The sequence below is a fragment of the Dipteris shenzhenensis genome, chromosome 14, assembly GCF_047967505.1.
Source record: "Dipteris shenzhenensis isolate YYH24624 ecotype China chromosome 14, Dip_SZ_1.0, whole genome shotgun sequence".
Classification (NCBI taxonomy): domain Eukaryota; kingdom Viridiplantae; phylum Streptophyta; class Polypodiopsida; order Gleicheniales; family Dipteridaceae; genus Dipteris; species Dipteris shenzhenensis.
In genome coordinates this window covers 53,590,905-53,608,187 of record NC_141609.1, presented here as the reverse complement: position 1 = coordinate 53,608,187, position 17,283 = coordinate 53,590,905, and the positions used below count along the sequence as shown (strand labels likewise).

At 41.8% G+C, this 17,283-nt stretch overlaps 1 protein-coding gene across 4 annotated transcripts in view; it reads right to left on the bottom strand.

The window, feature by feature from the left end:
• Positions 1–17,283, bottom strand: part of LOC147894822 (histone-lysine N-methyltransferase) — a 68,638-nt gene that overhangs the window by 11,104 nt on the left and 40,251 nt on the right. Inside the window, exons 2-5 of one of the 4 annotated variants that reach the window (XM_087384748.1) lie at positions 11,968–12,017; positions 2,146–2,214; positions 1,922–2,042; positions 924–985 (exon numbers count right to left, since the gene is read on the bottom strand). In XM_087384748.1, coding sequence (XP_087240874.1) covers positions 924–985; positions 1,922–2,042; positions 2,146–2,214; positions 11,968–12,017 — 302 coding nt within the window. Of the gene's footprint in view, positions 1–837; positions 986–1,465; positions 1,843–1,921; positions 2,043–2,145; positions 2,215–11,967; positions 12,018–17,283 lie in introns of those variants that run through there. The other 3 variants (XM_087384747.1, XM_087384746.1, XM_087384749.1) reach the window with 3 other exon arrangements.

Here is a 17,283-nt window from a genome sequence, read left to right as displayed (position 1 = left end):
ATTGTCACCTCGATCTCTACTAGCCTGCTGCCTGCTCCCCTGAGATGTCAGAGTGTTTGCGCTTGAGCCTCTGTCTCTACGGGAAGACGGCACCAATATCCGAAGGACCTAGCTAGTTCGCTATCCCACTGAGCCTCATCCTATGTGTCTCCTTTCCTCTAGCATCAATCCCTCCTAATCCCTACTTTGGCGTACCATATATGAAGCTGTCGCTTGAACTTCTCAGGGCAAGAAGGACTAGCCCAAATGAGACCTCTAGATAAGCACTTTAAAACATTGAGAAGGCTACCCATCAAGGATGAGCCCTTCCCTATGAGGGCAGCATCTGAGAAGTTCTACATCCAAAGCCCATTATTTTCCTTGCACGATTTATTCCTCTCCATCCTAGTCCAACCTCGATTGTGGAGGCTTGCAAGGGCTTGGACATCAAGGGGAATCAATGTAGGGTGGGGCTATGGGAAACTCCTAGGTAAGCGAATCATACCTTTCCTCTACCAAGAAAAGGACAAGCAAAAAAGGACTAATGTCTCTCGACAATTATGTCTTCCACCTACTTGGAAAAGGACCAGTAAAAAAGGACTAATATCTATCAATGCTATTCTTTATTATAACATTTGACATAAAAACTAGCCAAGTGGAAGGCTAGGCAACCAGGTTTTGAAAGAATACCTTTACAGCACAAGTTAAGTGGCATTCAAGGAGTAGCACATAAAATACACTTGTTTGTAAATAAAAAACATCTAGATATGCTTCTCATATAGATCACAATATGTTTTCACTCAAAGCTATTAAAATTAGAATTCCTCCATCCATTTCTTAGGGCATCTTTTTGCACCAACATGATTATTCACATTAAGTGACTATTCATGTTAATTTTTTTGGGCAATTAGTTCACTTGACGGAATGGGAATTGTAAAGATTACCTTCTCATCATCATCCACCAAAAGAGCTGAGATATAGCTACCATGTTGGATGTAATCCATCGCTACATTTGAAGGGAACAAATGGTTCAATTGACCAATATCTAGGAAATTGTATCCTAAAAAACCATCAAGTTGTGACAACGAAAAATTGCATATTTACTTAAGAGTGAAATACTTGATTTTTCAAAATGAAATTTTTTACTTGAATGAATAAAATATATTGCAAATCAAAGCAACTCCTCCTCTCTATATTCCCTTTTCTTCATGTTTCCCCTTGAGAGATATGATGTAACAAGCTAAATGTGGATCCAAAACAATGGATAAAACTAATTTACGGGGTAATACTAGCTTGACCTAAGGGTTTGAGGTGGAACAAAGCTTTGAATATGTGCCAATCAATATGAAAGTTGGTGGATGAAATAAAATGGGAAGGTTTGGTATTAGCTTGTTGCTAAGTGTTCATGGTGTAAGCCCTCCCCCCATAACTATCTCATATTTGTACAACATAATTTGTTAGCTCTCCCATCAAGCATTAATGAAAGGGAGTCTATGTATTAGATTGCATTCTTGATTGTCTTCTCATTGAAGGTTATATTTCTGATTGCAAAGTGCTTTGAAAGGAGGTCACTTGCTGAATGAGACGTCCATGGGAACTTTAGGGTTAGAATTGTGCCCAAAAGAAAAAGTACAAGGCTGAGATCATGGGGTCCACTTAAAGTGTAGCCAAATAGTAGTTGAGGAATTGTATAAAAACGTGTGCCTTTATATGTCTCTCACATGCTTGCAAGGATATTAATGAAAGGCAAGAACAAAAAGTCCAAGACTATCAAGCACATGTATGTAAGCATGAAAGAAATGATCACAACATATTGAGAGTTTAAAATCGCTGCAGCAAATGAAAGCATCTGTTGTACAATCACTGCAGCAAATGAAAGCACATATGAGACTATCTTAGACTTTATCCAGGTGCACCTGAACAGCAACGGTTTGGAGCTCACCTATCGCAGCATCACCTCGCTGTAGAATCAATTTTAGGCTTGCAAATTTCTCAGCTAGTGCTTTAAGGTTTGCATTCACAACTCGTACAACTTGGTCTGCAGATGTAAGTGCTGAATATAGCTGTTTGGAAACAAAACTCCACTTAGCAAAATTATACCACCCCATCACCAATTGTGCACTATAGAAATAGCTATAGTAATGCACCTTAATGACCAGCTTTTACCTGCATTGTGTTTTTAATCCAAGGGTGTCCTGCCCTTGTCAATGCCAGGTTTAAGTCCTTGCACGTCCTCTACATAGAATGTACCCTTAGTTTTTAAGAGAAATCAGTGAAATGATCTAGCCACAATTAGAAAAAATTCGAGGGCTTACGGTTAAGAGTTACATGATAAAACCAAACACAAACAGAACTCTCTCTCTCTCTCTCTCTCTCTCTCTCTCTCTCTCTCTCTCTCTATCTATCTATCTATATAAATTAATCAATAAATATATATATATAGCATGGCACTAATGAAAACTTAGCCTTGAAAAAATAGGTAATGGGAAAGCCCCTTCTAATTATTTCCTCTTACACAAAACTATTTATCATTACTATTTTGTGGAAAAAAAGCTAAGAGCATATGTCACATTGCTACACTTTCTAGGGATATACTCTGTCATCCCCACAAGGTTGCAACAACTCAATCAATACATCTAACGTGTTTGCACCAACCACTTCAGAGATTATATTGGCAGCTCTGTAAGGGATACATCGAAAGCAATCAAAGTTATACAAATGGCCATTGCGCTAAACAATACCACCATTTCCATTTTTACTCGAATAAATGCAAACCAAGAAAGCATTGCAGATATAGATATATCTCTATATATAAGGTATATGTATCTATACATAACTACATCTTGATATATATCAAGATAGATAGATAGACAAAGCTAAGGGTTTCTGTCCATCTATTGGTCTCTACCTCTAGGTCATGGGAGTTGACACTAAATTTGCAAATAGCCTGTCTCTTTTACATGAAGATATTGTCCTTGAGAAACTGTTGCTCCTGTATGTTCACATGGGATCTCTTTCTTGTAAAACTCCATTTTCCTCTACATCCTCTCCACATAGTATCCACCACTGCACAGAGTCCCTTATGGCCCCTTTCTTCTTATGCAAATCTTGGCTTGAGATATCCCACCTTTCCAACCAGTTATGCCTCTTTGTCTCCACATAGTATCCACCACTGCACAGAGTCCCTTATGGCCCCTTTCTTCTTACGTAAATCTTGGCTTGAGATATCCCACCTTTCCAACCAGTTATGTGCCTCTTTGCATCATACTTTCTCTCTTGTGGCTTCCATCAATTTATAAGGGCTTCTATTGCTGTCCACTTTTTTCAGTTTGACCATACAAGAGATCAAGAGACATGTTGCTTCACTCACTGCCAAAATCAAGGGATAGGGAATTTGCACTCTTTCCCCTAGCTCTTCTATGAGGAACCTTTTCTGTAGTCTCTTTATTCTTGTTCACATTTCTTTTGCTAGATTTGTGCCCTATACTTGACATCCACACAAGACCACTGTCTGCATTAGAGTCTGAAAAAGGGACTTCTTCATACTCTGGTTTCCTAAATTTGTTTTAAGCTGAACAAGCTTTTATGCCTCAAGTATCCTTGTTTCTACATATCAATTCAATTTTGTAGTTGTCCTCAAAATCGAATCCTAGATACTTGTAAGATTTCACCACTCCTAGCTTGCTTTCATCAGACAAAGTAGAATCAGACTTGTCTTTTTCCCCAATTAACATCACCTTGGTCTTGTGAATATTTACAATCATACCTGTGTTTTTGCAGAAACCTGAGGACATCGAGATGCTTTCGAAGCCGAGCTGCATTTTTGGCAAGAAGGACCATCTCATCAACATAGATAAGCGATAAAACCACATATCCTTTGTAATGAAGGTGAAAAGCTGGTCAAGTTAGTGGGGGTTAGGATTATACTTAGGGGTGTCTGCAAGATAGAGAGGTCAAAGGGATAAGGAGGTACTATATAAGTACCCTCCCCTCATGTGCAATGTACTTTTGATGTGGCCTCTAATCCTATCTACTCTCCCTCGCTGCCTCCTTGCTCTTCCCGAAATCTCTCTCTCTCTCTCTCTCTCTCTCTCTCTCCCCCCCCTCACCTCTTCCTCTCTCTTCTTCCCCATCTCCCTCCTCTCTCTTTCCCTTCCGCTCTTCTAGTCCCTTTCTCTAATCTGCCCCCACCCCCTTTTCTAGATATCAGAGCTCCTTCCTAGGGCCCTGCTCCTTCCTTCCCTTTACTTCTCATTCTTAGTGTTGTCTACCGTACCCCATGCAAGCAGAACAGCTCAGCGTCAAGCAAGGACAATGTAGAGCAAGATAGAGCAATACAGCATGGATGACCAGCTTCAACGTCAAGCGAAAATCCCATGAGGAATTCCAGGCTGCAAAGCAACATCTGTCCAGCGCCAAATCCGGCGCTAAGACAGTCAACGCCTAACCCTGTGCCTGTTGTATCCTTACTCAGGCAATGCCTTATGTCGCCAGACCCGCCAACAGCTGCTTACCAGGGCAGTTCATCGAATTTGTGACTGCCAATGGATAAATGGTCTGCCGTCGTGGATCCTTCTAGCACATGATGATTGAGGGCTGCTCATTAATAGCTCACAGCCAAACAGCCCACAGTGTCGCTCATTAACAGCCCACAGCTCACAGCAAACAGACGAACTAGACGACCCCCCCGACTGCACTCGTCACCACCCGTACGATGAACCAGCTAACTGGCCATCTACTCCAACGACTAGATGAACAGGTTCGAAAGATTTCCGCCGCCTACCAGTGATCTCCGTCAACGGCCATGCATTTCTTTTCCTTGCCACGCCCGACGCTTGCAAGCCTTAGTCTTAGGTTTTTTGATTAATTTCTTAGGTTAGATTAACTGTGCGTTAGCTAGGGGTTAGTTTTAGTTAGGATGGGGTTACGTCAGCAAGTTGGGTTAGGTTAGGTTATGTAGTTAGGTCGATTAGGTTAACATAACTAAGGTTAGGTCAAATCTAGTTTTTGGTAAGGTTCAACTAACCCAGCAGCCTAACTGTCTTAGCAGCCTTAGGGTAGTATTGTCCTAACTGTCCTAGAACCAATCCCTCTCGCCCGGGAAAAAAAGAAGAGGGAAGAAAGAGACTCTTCACAGCCCTTTTTCATGGCCTTTCACAACCCAGCTGGGGCTTGTTTTGGGCTTCGTTACAAAGCCTTTTCATCGTCCTTATCTCTTGAGCCTCTCCATCGATATTTCGAGCAGCCATACAGCATTGGATTTCGAGCAGCCATACGGCATTGACAAGAAACTAACACGCGTGCATGCATTTGGGAGTGTGGGACAGCAGCAAAAACTTATTACACACCATGGGACAATTAAATGCCTATGGACCTCTCGTTTTGACCAGCTTATGCAGGGATTTGCACAGCATGCAATAAGCTTAGGGCACCTTCAGCGTGAGCATAATTCACAGCCGAATGGAATCCTTTTGATAACCATCCTTTTGATAATTCAACACTTGGTAGGATTGAGCGATGAAGATATTCGGGGCATTGCGACGTCAAAATATTTGCGAGATCAAATGCAAACCCAAGCATTTGACCTTAATGAGCTGGCAAGGACGTGGCCAAATGTTAAGGTCAGATGTAAATTTGATAGTAGAGCAATTTTTCCCTAGAGTATTGGGAGATCCAATAGGTCAATGGGAAATATTTGCTAAGGCGAACAATGTCACCTTGCCTGTCAATGCAGACAAGAAGCTTGCACTCTGGACAACTGAATGGAAGGCATCACAAGTTTCTACTCTAAGGAAAAACATCAAGGAGAAAGGGGCTCTAGGAAAGGCAACAGCTAGTGCCTTAGTCCATTTCACCAAGATGGCTAGTGGGCTAGATGCAAACCCCGACCCAGCCCAAGCTAAAGGTAGAGCACAGATACAACAATGTATAGCATATGCCGACATGTGTCACACAGTGCACTTTCCATTGGAAGCACTAACCATGCATGAACTGGTGGGCAAGGGAGGGGAATGAAAGGTTTTTCGGGTACAAGTTGTGGGCGTCCAGGTCTTAGACCAACATCGTGGTATGCTAGCAAGAAGAGTAATAGAGATGATGCCCATGCTCATGCAGCACCCCATTACATTGGATGTATTGCATCAAGTGCTTTTGCCTTTTGGGCTCACTGAGAAGATTTTCATGCATCAGATTTCAGGTGGACTCCAAGCTGAAATGCATTTTGCCTCACAGGCTCGTGCATCGCAAGCACGAAACACCTTGCATGGTCAAGATATATATGATGGTAGTTGTACCTTACATATCCAGTTGTTAGATTTGATAGAGAGGTCATATGCTCAATGTGGAGATACAGATGCCTTACAACAGCCACATGTTGTTGGATCTGTGATGCCTAGAGTTATGACAAAGGCTAAGCAAGCCTATAACAATGGACACCCAACACCTGAGGAGAAAGCAATTATGCCAATGCTGGTGATGCAGCCCAACCATGCTACACCTCTCCCTTCTATGCAGAAAAATCATGCTTCAAGGCAATTGAAGATGCCTGTGTACGCAGGACAAAAATCTGGTTATTTGCAGGCGATTACAGCTAGGCTCTTATATCAGTTTGCACAAACGACGCATTGCTCCAAATGATGCCCTGGCAGTCCAACATACTGATGGAAGAAATACCTATATGTAGGGTGATGGAACAATATGGTTGGTGAAAAGATAGATGCAATGATGAGCTAATTTATGATAGAAATCAAGATGGAGATGTTGACCAGCAAGGTAAGGACTTGGATGCACTTACACTCGATCCTTTTAGGCATGCAAACTTTGAGGACAAAGTTTTCGAGGTGGAGGTGAGTATCCATCATTGTATGGTGGAAGAAAATATCAAAGACTACACAGATGACAGCAAAGGATGCCAAAGTAAACTTACACACAATGAGGAGGAGGAGCTTGTGCAGCAAGAACAAGAGATGCATGATAGTTCTAATCTAGAAGCTACATCACAACACATTCAGGAGTATGACAATGGACAACAACAGGAATACGGCTGTTATGAAACTTTAGAAAATGGGCATGATGGCAAGCAAACTTGCACAACCACAGTGGTATAAATAGTTACTATCCCCAGTAGTACACTGTTGTACAGCAGCAAGGTAATGCAGATATTCAACTTGATGGAAAAGATGCACATGGAAGTGCTATTGCAGGAGACCAAGATATGTCTATAGTTGGGGATGAGGCAAACTTGCCACAACAGAAGTTGAGGATCATGAAGGACAAAGGCAATCAGCTTCTTTCCAAGTTGGTGATCTCATAGGGCATGATAATGCTACATCCTTGTCGGTAGAGAAACAAGGTACACTACAACCCCACACAAGGTGCATTTTGGGCAACAAGCAGAGTATTTATCACACAACCAGCCAGATCCTGCCAAGCTTCCACCAATGGCTCTTCCAAGGGGTGATATCCTTGAGTTATGTGCAAGGGTTAGAGGCCAGTCTTCAATATTGCCTCGTGTGGATGCTTTTGCGAGAGTAGCATTTATTTCTCAGCTCTGTTACAGCACAATGTCTATGAGAGGAGTTGGCCTCAATCTCAATCAAGCAGGAGGCTCTACAATTGCAACCTAAACAGCAAATACAGTCTGAACAGATTTCTGCTGAAGGATGCCATATGCCCAATACGCACATGCGTTTGTGGGCCGAGTGGGGCATGGGCAGTCATGTTGCCTTGTCAAATGAGCACCATGCCTATGTGGGCATGCCATTTGAGGTTAGGGATAACTTGTCTTTCTTACATTATGACAGGAGCCTGGTTGGACAAGAGTGTGGTAGACACTCACCAGATATTTTGACAGACCACAGATTCGAAGGAAAAACCAAGACTCCTAATAAGTGGGAAGAACAGCTCTCAGCTTTGGAAGGATATTTCAGATTATATCCAATCAATGATGAGGGCAAGATTCTTTATGATGGCATGCACCATGCCCACACCTAGCTGAAGATGAGAATTTCATCTTGGAAGCCCTACACATGGGAAGATTTCAAAGACCTCCTGGATGTCATGGTTAGAAGGAAATTACAGCGGTACTGCCCAGGGTTGAAGGCCTTACATGTGAGGACTGAAGATCCTTGGAATGTTGGGGAAGCACAAGAGTTTCTGCAGCTGTTTGAGCCTGAATGAAGATGATTTTCTGTTTATTGCATTTGAACAAGAAAACATAGCCAGAGCTGCCGTGAATATATGGAAAAGCGATGATAGCTCCCAATGTAGGCAAAAGGGGACAGCAAGGCATAAAGAGGTGTGCAAAGTAGACTCCACGGAGACAAGTGATGGCTATGCATTTGTGGAGTGTCTTGATGACGAGCATGCTAGATGGGATCAACGCTTACATGACCCAGGACGTGCCACAACATCTAGGCAAAGACCTATCCTACTTTTCCTTTTGACCAAGGTGGCCTACATGTTGGAGCATGTTTATTCTACAGCAAGGAGTTTTGGAGTTTGACCATCGCTTGCAATTTTCAGGACAAAATAATATCGAGCGGGGATGGTTGTAATGAAGGCCAAAAGCTGGTCAAGTTAGTGGGGGTTAGGATTATTAGTACTGGGAAGTGTTTGCAAGATAAAGAGGTCAAAGGGATAAGGAGGTACTATTTAAGTATCCTCCCCTCATGTGCAATGTACTTTTTATGTGACATCTAATCCTATCTACTCTCCCTCCCTCCTTGCAGCCTACACTCTCTTCCCCAAATCTCTCTCTCTCTCTCTCTCTCTCTCTCTCTCTTCCCACCTCTTCCTCTCTCTTCTTCCCCCATCTCCCTCCTCCTCACCATAACTCTCTCTCCCTTCCGCTCTTCTAGCCCCTTTCTCTAATCTGCCTTGTCACTTTTGCTCCTTGACTGGCTAACTTGTGAAAGAGCAACTCACTTTGAGAATCAAGGGGCTGTGGGAGGACTCCATTAGTTTCTTGCCAATGTAGTAGCTTTGAAATTTTTTACCTTTTGGCACTCCAATAAGTACATAGTCTACCACACTCCTCCCTTGAGGAGTTTGGCATATAAGTTCTAGTGATTTTGGGTACAGGTACTTCCATTTACAATTCTGAGATCAAAACAAATTGAGAAGTAGATGATCATAGCATCCATACTTAGTGATTCTATGTGGTGGCTCTATGTGGGAGGTACATTTGAGTGGGTGTATAAGGTTCTAGTCATATGCTAGACTTGTGAAACCAGCCTGCGGGAGGTGGCTCCAAGAAGTGAAAATGCAACTATTGTGGCATCAGCAAAACGGGGTCTGTCACACGGTTGAAAAACCATCTAGCGGGTGTACCCAACAAGGATACAAATATTTGTAAGTTTGTGCCTCTTGATGTGCTGAATGGCCTTCAAGAATGGAAGCGTAAGTGCATGGCTGCGTCTGCAACAAATCAAGCCGAAGAAGGGACCGAGGCCATGTAGCCATTGCTTTGAAAATGATTGTTGGTTGCAAGCCATGCAAGCTGAATTGGATTCAATCCATCAGAATAACACTTGGGAATTGTGTGACTTGCCTCCTGGTCAGAATGCCATTGGAATTAAGTAGGTATACAAGGTCAAATGGAAAGCGGATGGTTAAGTGGACCGTAACAAAGCCTGTCTTGTTGCTAAGGGCTATGCACAACAACAAGGCATTGACTTTAAAGAAACTTTTGCCCCCACTTCCTAGATCACCACTATCAGGATTGTTATTGCCTTTGCTGCCCACTTTCATTGGGAGGTACATCCGCAGCATTTCTTCATGGGCACTTGCAAGAGGAAGTTTATGTTACCCAACCTCCTGGCTTTGAGGTTGAAGGTTCTGAAGGGAAGGTATGCCGGTTGAAGAAAGCCCTTTATGGATTGAAACAAGCACCTCGGGCTGGGTATTCAAGAAAACATGCTCATTTACTAAGTCTTGGCTTTCAAAATAACCCTACAGAGGCTACCCTTTACATCCGTAAGAGAGGGACAGATTTGCTGATTTTAGTACTCTGTGTGGACGACATGCTTGTTACTGGGACACATGCTAAGCAAATTGCAGCTTTTAAGCTTGACTTGCAGAAGACATTTGCTATGCTCCTTTGCATTATTATTTGGCATTCAATTTGCTAGCAGTGAGGGGGGTATTTTGATTCAAAATCCAAGTACATTGGACACCTTTTGCAACGTTTTCAGTTTGAGGATTGCAAGCAGGTATCCACACCATTAGAGCCTGGTTTTCATTTCTCATATGCGGATGGCAGTGATGCATGTGATATCACTCTCTATCAGCAGGCAGTCAGTTGCTTGATTTATTTATGCCATACCAGATCGGATCTTCAATATGTTGTCTCATTGTTGAGCAGATATATGCACAACCCCTCTACACACCATTGGCAGGCCGTGAAGCGTGTCTTCAAGTATCTCGAAGGCACTCAACCTTTGGGCCTTCTCTACAAGACCAATTCGTTACTTGTCATGAATGGATTGACTGATAGTGATTAGGCTGGCTGTTCCGACACAACGTGTGTCACATAGTGGCAACTGTTTCATGCTTTGTACTTCATGCATCTCTTGGCTCAACAAGAAGTAGACTATAGTTGCTACTTCTAGCTGTCAGGCTGAATCCAGAACAGCTTTTACAGCTAAAGTGGAGTGTGTTTGGGTCCGGAAGTTACTTGCAAATCTTCATGTATGTCAAACAGCTCCTACCGTCATCTTCATAGATAGTCAAAGTGCTTTGGTTATTGCACGGAATCCAGTTTTCTATGCCCGCACAAAGCATATTGAGGTTCATTATCACGATGTCAAAGAGAGATTGTCAACAGATGATATTCCATGTCTTATGTTCCCACTGAAGACAACTTGGCAGATCTCTTGACGAAAGCTCTTCCTCGACCTAAGTTTGAAGCTTTCTGGCAAGCTTTAAAATTATTAGTTGATCTGTTATGCTCTATATAGTCATAGGTTGGGTTTGTAGGCCATCACATGGGCTACCCATTGGTGCCTTCTATTCCTTGTTATGTGCCTTGTAGGCCTAGATATAGGCAGCTACGACATATGGTACACTTAGTACATGTACCAATTAGCACACTTGGTACTACTAGGACACCCTATCCTAGGGTTTTGTTATATTAGGTGTACTTTGTACTTTTCATTCATTCTTGCAATTTATTACAACGGTACAGTTTGCTCCATTGTTCCCACCTCCATTTGCTTCATTGCCAAACACCTATGCATTGACATTCAAGCAAAGGATTAGTTCAGACCCACATTATTTTATTACCTACGGCGGGAAGTTGGAGAGCTCACACTTCAACTTTATGCAGAAGTCAAAGAGCAGGAAGCTATAGTACAAAATAGGAAAATACTACGCATTGGGGGCCTGCCAAATGATTGCCTTGGCTGTCTCGATGATGAGGGCACAGAAGATGAAAAGATCACATGCCTCAAGAAGGGGATACCGCAAGCTAAATGGGATGAAAATGATATCAACTGTATCCCTTAGAAGGGTACACAAGTGCAAGTTTATTTCAGAGCCAAGGTTCTCCAACAGACAAATAAGCTGAAGGGTACAATGATATGGATATCTAAGGAGCTCAATCCGACTCAGTTCAAACAAAGGAATATTGAACTCACTAGAGTGAAGGAGGCAAGCAAATCTGAGAAATGGGCGGTCTACCGTGATGGAATAGCATTCATTAGAGATTTCAAATCAAAACCTGAAGACCCTCAGTCTTAAACTGATGTAATAAAGGCCACTTTGCTATGGCACTAGAACTTAGATGTGTGCTAAAATAATCTTGAGCTAAGATGCCATGTACACTCCTCGACTCTCTAAGATTCAAAGATGTAGCTACTCTTTTTTTTTTTGTACTTTGTCTCATAGGCATGTGAGGCCTTCTAAAAATCTCTATCTATCTATATATATATATAGATGTACACGTACGTATGTACAAACATGCCTTACCCTATTCTACCATCAGCTCACCTCAAAAATGTCATCCAAGCTTTCATCCATTGAAACAATAGCCTTCGAACCTGAAAAAAAACCATTTCAATTTTCACCATCGTGTACTCATCACTAGCCAAAGCATTAATTATCAGCTAATAACCAGAAAATAAAGATGATTTGCAAAGTAAGCTATGCAGCCCTCTTTTAGAATTTTGAGAAAAGAGACTTAAAGCACAGAGAAAGTTAATCACATAATAAATTAAGGGCCCCATTCATATAAATTTCCTTTTGCTACCCTCTAGCACAATCCCTTTCTGAACACACAATCCCCTCACATAGCATGCATACACACACATTTTATGCATTTGCATATGCATATATACATGAATACATGTATACGTGTGACACGTGCGTCTCATGACAAGAGAAATCACTAATCCGTGATTAGCAAATATTAGAACATTATTATATTTTATACACCAATGGTGTAACATGTAGTTGTATTTTATGATGAACACCGACCAAATTGTTATAGCGGTGGATCATCTGAGTAAATAGGACTAGTCGAGCTGGAGCCACTGCCTCAAGCGCCATCAAATTTAGACATATGACACTTATTATATTAATAAAAATGTGCACCCATGTGTCTAGGTCCTAGGGGCAATAGGAAGGGAAGGGTGCATTAAGGTGCATACATGGGTCATAGTCTAAGGGTAGGTGTAAATGGAAAGATGGAGCTTGAGTGATCTCAAGGGACATTAATGAAAGGATATCACCCTTCATTGTGAATCTCATGTAGCACTCTCTCTTCCATTCATCCACTCTCTCTCTCCCACCTTGCATGTAGGTCGAAAGGAGAAACAAGTACTCTCACGAGGGCACTCTTCTCCCATCGGAGGGTCGATTGGCATTCAAATTTTGCATGCATTGCACACATTTACATTCTTGAAAAGCTTGGAACTTCACATTTGGTATCAGATCAGCAACAATCCACGACCGGGACGAGAAGAGAAAGAAAAGGAGCGAGCAAGAGAGAGAGAGAGAGAGAGCAAGCGTGTGAGACAGGCACGAGTAGCCAACGCAGGGCAGAACAAGAGCGCACATGAGGGAGCTGCACAATCAGGCCACATGCAAGAAGCCCCGCACGGAAGAAGGCATGCGCACATGACAGACACCCGGACGGACAGGGAGAGCTCTGCACATCCGTATGTGTGAGGTAGGCTTTCCCCGGCCCTGCTGCATACCCCGGGATTTGAATGCCCAAATACAAGGCCGTCTCCAAAACCCCAGCTTTGGAGGCAAGAGGTTTCTAAACTCTCTGAAAATTTTGGTCTTGGACGGGGAACAGGGTGACTCCCCCTTGTGCGAATGTACCCTTAAAACCCCTAAACCGTGAAAAAGAAACCCCCCCCCCGTTCTCCCCAACAGAAAGTTGGATTGGAACAAGATTTTAAGGGGGTGATCCACCCACCAAGTACCCCCTATAACGGTGTCTAGAGCTCCAATCCACTCAAAACAAGTAGCCCAAATAGAGTGTACCAGTTTACAGCAGAAATACGAGAAGAAGAGTCCAAAAAGAGAAGGAAGAAGAGGTCATTTAAGCGGTTTTTCAACACAAGTGAAGCGAGAGTTGGATAAGTACCACCAACTCTATAACACTTGACTTTTGCTGTAAAATAAAACCTTTTTCTAAAATTACAAAGAGTCATTTTCTCTCTTGTATTACTAAAAGGTAAGAATGGAAGGGGAAGGGATATTTAATAAAGAACTTGTCCTTTTTCCTCCACTACTAAAAGGAGATGGAGAGAGAACAACATCACCTCCTCCTGAAAAAGATAATTTAGATGAGAGTTACACACATATTGAGTATGATAACCCATGTATAGAATTACCTTCATCTCTCCTTCAAGAATCTCTTAATAGGGAGTTTTCCTTTAGAAATGAAGGGAGAAACAAGTCCATCCAAGAGCAAGAAGCTGAGTTTACGCCTTTAACTCAAAATCCCATACACATGGATTATAATCCAAGTGCAAAAGGGAGAGAGGAGTCTCCCATTGATAAGCTGGTTTGTCAGCTTAGCCATATGATTGAACAGTCCATTATGACAAAATTAGGGACTAAGAGAGTGCTGAATTTTGGGAATGATGATTTAAGTATCCTCTCAAAGAGAGCCAAATTTCAATGTCGAGAGAGAATAGAATTCCCAAAATATGATGGAGCCAGAGAGGCGGATAAAATCCTTAATTGGATTCACCATTTTGAGCTATGTTTTTCCCATCAAGATAAGACCGATCATGCGAAGCTTGCTCTTGCCACATTGCATCTACAGAAGGATGCTTTGATGTGATGGTCCTTATTACAAATGGGAAAAGAGCCTATTCTTCAATGGTCCAAGTTTGAAGACCAGCTTAAGGCCACTTTCATGTCTCCGAGGCATGAAGAAGAATTGACCTTCCATTGGGAAAGGTTCAGGCAATTCGATAATGAGAGTAACGCTGAATTTACAGCTAGGTTCTGGAAACTCTCTTTAGAGTTACCTGAGAAGAGTGAGGATGATAGAAGGAAGAAGTATTTAGCAGCCCTAACCCCAAAAGTGAGGCAAGGTTGAAATGTTCAACCTAACCACCTTGAAAGACCTCACTATATTCTAAGAGGAATTGAATCCTCGTAAACCCTTTAACAAAGGAAAGGAGAAAGCTATTGTACAAAATGTTAACAACCAATCATGTCTTGGATAGATACCATTTTCTTCCATGACTAACTATAAGAAGAAAAAGCTGATTAAGAATAAATGTTCCGGATGTAAGAAACATAAGCCAGGGCATTCATGGCATAAAGGTCCTACTCTATTAAACAAAATTGCCAAGACCAATTCTATAAAAGGGAAAGGCAAAGCATCCAAGCAGGAGGGTGAGGCTTCTACCTCCTCATCACAGGGATCTGAGGTGAACATTGAGCTAGAGTAAATGCTATCCATTCAGCCAACACTGGTGTATGGATGTGTCAACTAGATAGAGAGTAGACATATTCATTGTAGAGTATGGATAGAGAATAAATGATTTTCTCCTCCATGCAGAGCGCCTTATAGGATGAATAGGTCTGAAATAGAAGAATTGAAAAAGGAGATTGATGATCTATAGTTTCTATAGATTAAGAAGCTCTCCATCATAAAATCATATATAACCAAGGTTTACCTAGTTCAATGAAACATTTGGGTGAGAGAATCGTTTTAATACTGACCAGCTTGTTGAGAATATGTTTCAGCTTACTAAGCAGGTTATTATATGAAGAGATTTTAGCAGCTTCGTATTCAGAAGAGGATTTTGAGCTTGAAGAGATATTGAAGAGGCACTGCATTTTGACTATTCAGCACTAGAACTTGAAGATGAGGTTTCAGTTCTAATTTAGAAGAGACTGTGTGCTATCAAGAGAAGACAATTTGCAGATTATGAAGAGGTGATGCAAATGCAAAAGTAAAGGAGAAAAGCCTACGCAAGAGGAAAGGATTCAGAAGAGGACTTCTACCCATTCAAGCAGGATGACAAGAGAAATCACTAATACGTGATTAGCAAATATTAGACCCTTTTTTTTTAAACGCCGATGGTGTAACATGTATTTGTATTTATGATGAACACCGACCAGTATTAGAACTTTATGATCATCAGATATTATAACTTTTTTTTTAAAACGCCGATGGTGTAACCTGTATTTGTATTTATTTTTATGGCAATGGATCATCTAAGTAGATAGGACTAATCGAGCTGGAGCCACTACTTCAGACGGCATCAAATTTGGACATGTGACACCTATTATATTAATAAAAATGTGCACCCACGTGTCTAGGTCCTAGGAGCAATAGGAAGGAAAGGGTGCATTAAGATGCATTGAATGGTAGATGCATGGATCATAGGCTAAGGGTAGGTGTAAATGGGAAGATGGATCTTGAGTGATCTCAAGGGACATTAATGAAAGGGTATCACCCTTCATTGTGAATCTCACATAGCACTCTCTCTATTCACTTTGCATTCATCCTCATCTCTCTCCCACCTTGCACGTAGGTCGAAACGAGAAACAAGTACTCTCATGAGGGCGCTCTTCTCTCATTGGAGGGCCAATTGGCATTCAAATTCTGCATGCATTGCACACATTTGCATTCTTAAAAAGCTTGGAACTTCACAGTGTGTGTGTGCTTGTGTGTAACATTGCTTGATTCTAGCTCATCGTTATATTGCTCCTGCCATTTGTAGATGATGTCCGTCCTTGCCGGAGTCTATGCCCCATATATCCCGGTATTGCCCGGAGTCTCATGATTTCTTAATTTTGGCAGAGATATGATCTTTTTTATTGGGTTTGCTATTGGGCACTATGGACCATATGGAAAGATCGCAACCATCGGATCTTTGGCGATCCCTCTCTTACTAAATATCAATTCTTCTGAGCATCTCTAAGGCAATCATTTTATGATTATCTATATGCAATGGGATCTAGATTATCTTGTCTTCTTGTAAGTAGTTGTCCCTTTCGTTGAGACTGTTTCTTGTAATATAATGACAAATGAATTTCACCCCAAAAAAATGTGTGCGTGCATGTGTGTGTGTGTGTGTGTGTGTGTGTGTGTGAAAATATGTGTGTAAATCTACACACACACACATGCAGTATACATATCATGAAGTAATCTCTCTCTAGTATTGTAATATGTAGGCCATCTCCTGGTGGTTCTTGTGATGTCCTATACGCCATGGTATGTGCCTTGTAGGCATAAATAAAGGCACTTGTAGTGTTAGTGCCTTTTAGGCCACATAGGACCTTAGTCCTGCTATAGTGGTTGCCTCTACTGCTGGTCCCTCTGCAGGGGGTACTCCTCCTGATGCCTCTTCCTCTAGCACTCCTGATGCTGCTCTTCCAACTCAAGAACAATCAAGATGGGATGCAAAAGATGCAAATGCACATTCATGTATTGCTTTATCATGCAAGAGAATCATTATTCCACACATCCGGTCTTGCAGGACAACAAAGGATGCTTGGGATAAATTGGCTTCTCTCTATCAGATTCGCAATGAAGCTCATGTTGCATATTTGAGAAGGCAATTATAGGAAGTCAGTATGAATGAAGGTGACTCTATGGATGCATACCTGACAAAGGTCAAGGACCTCATGGAACAGCTTGCCAACATTGATGAGGTGGTGCCAAATTCACAGCTTGTCAGTACCACATTGAATGGACTGCCAGATACATATCAAGGGTTTGCTACAACCCTTCGATTAGTGGCCATAAGTAATCAAGACCACTATTCTTTTGATCAGCTAGTTACTTTGCTTTTGCAGGAAGAGCAAAGTAGAGCTAATAGACAA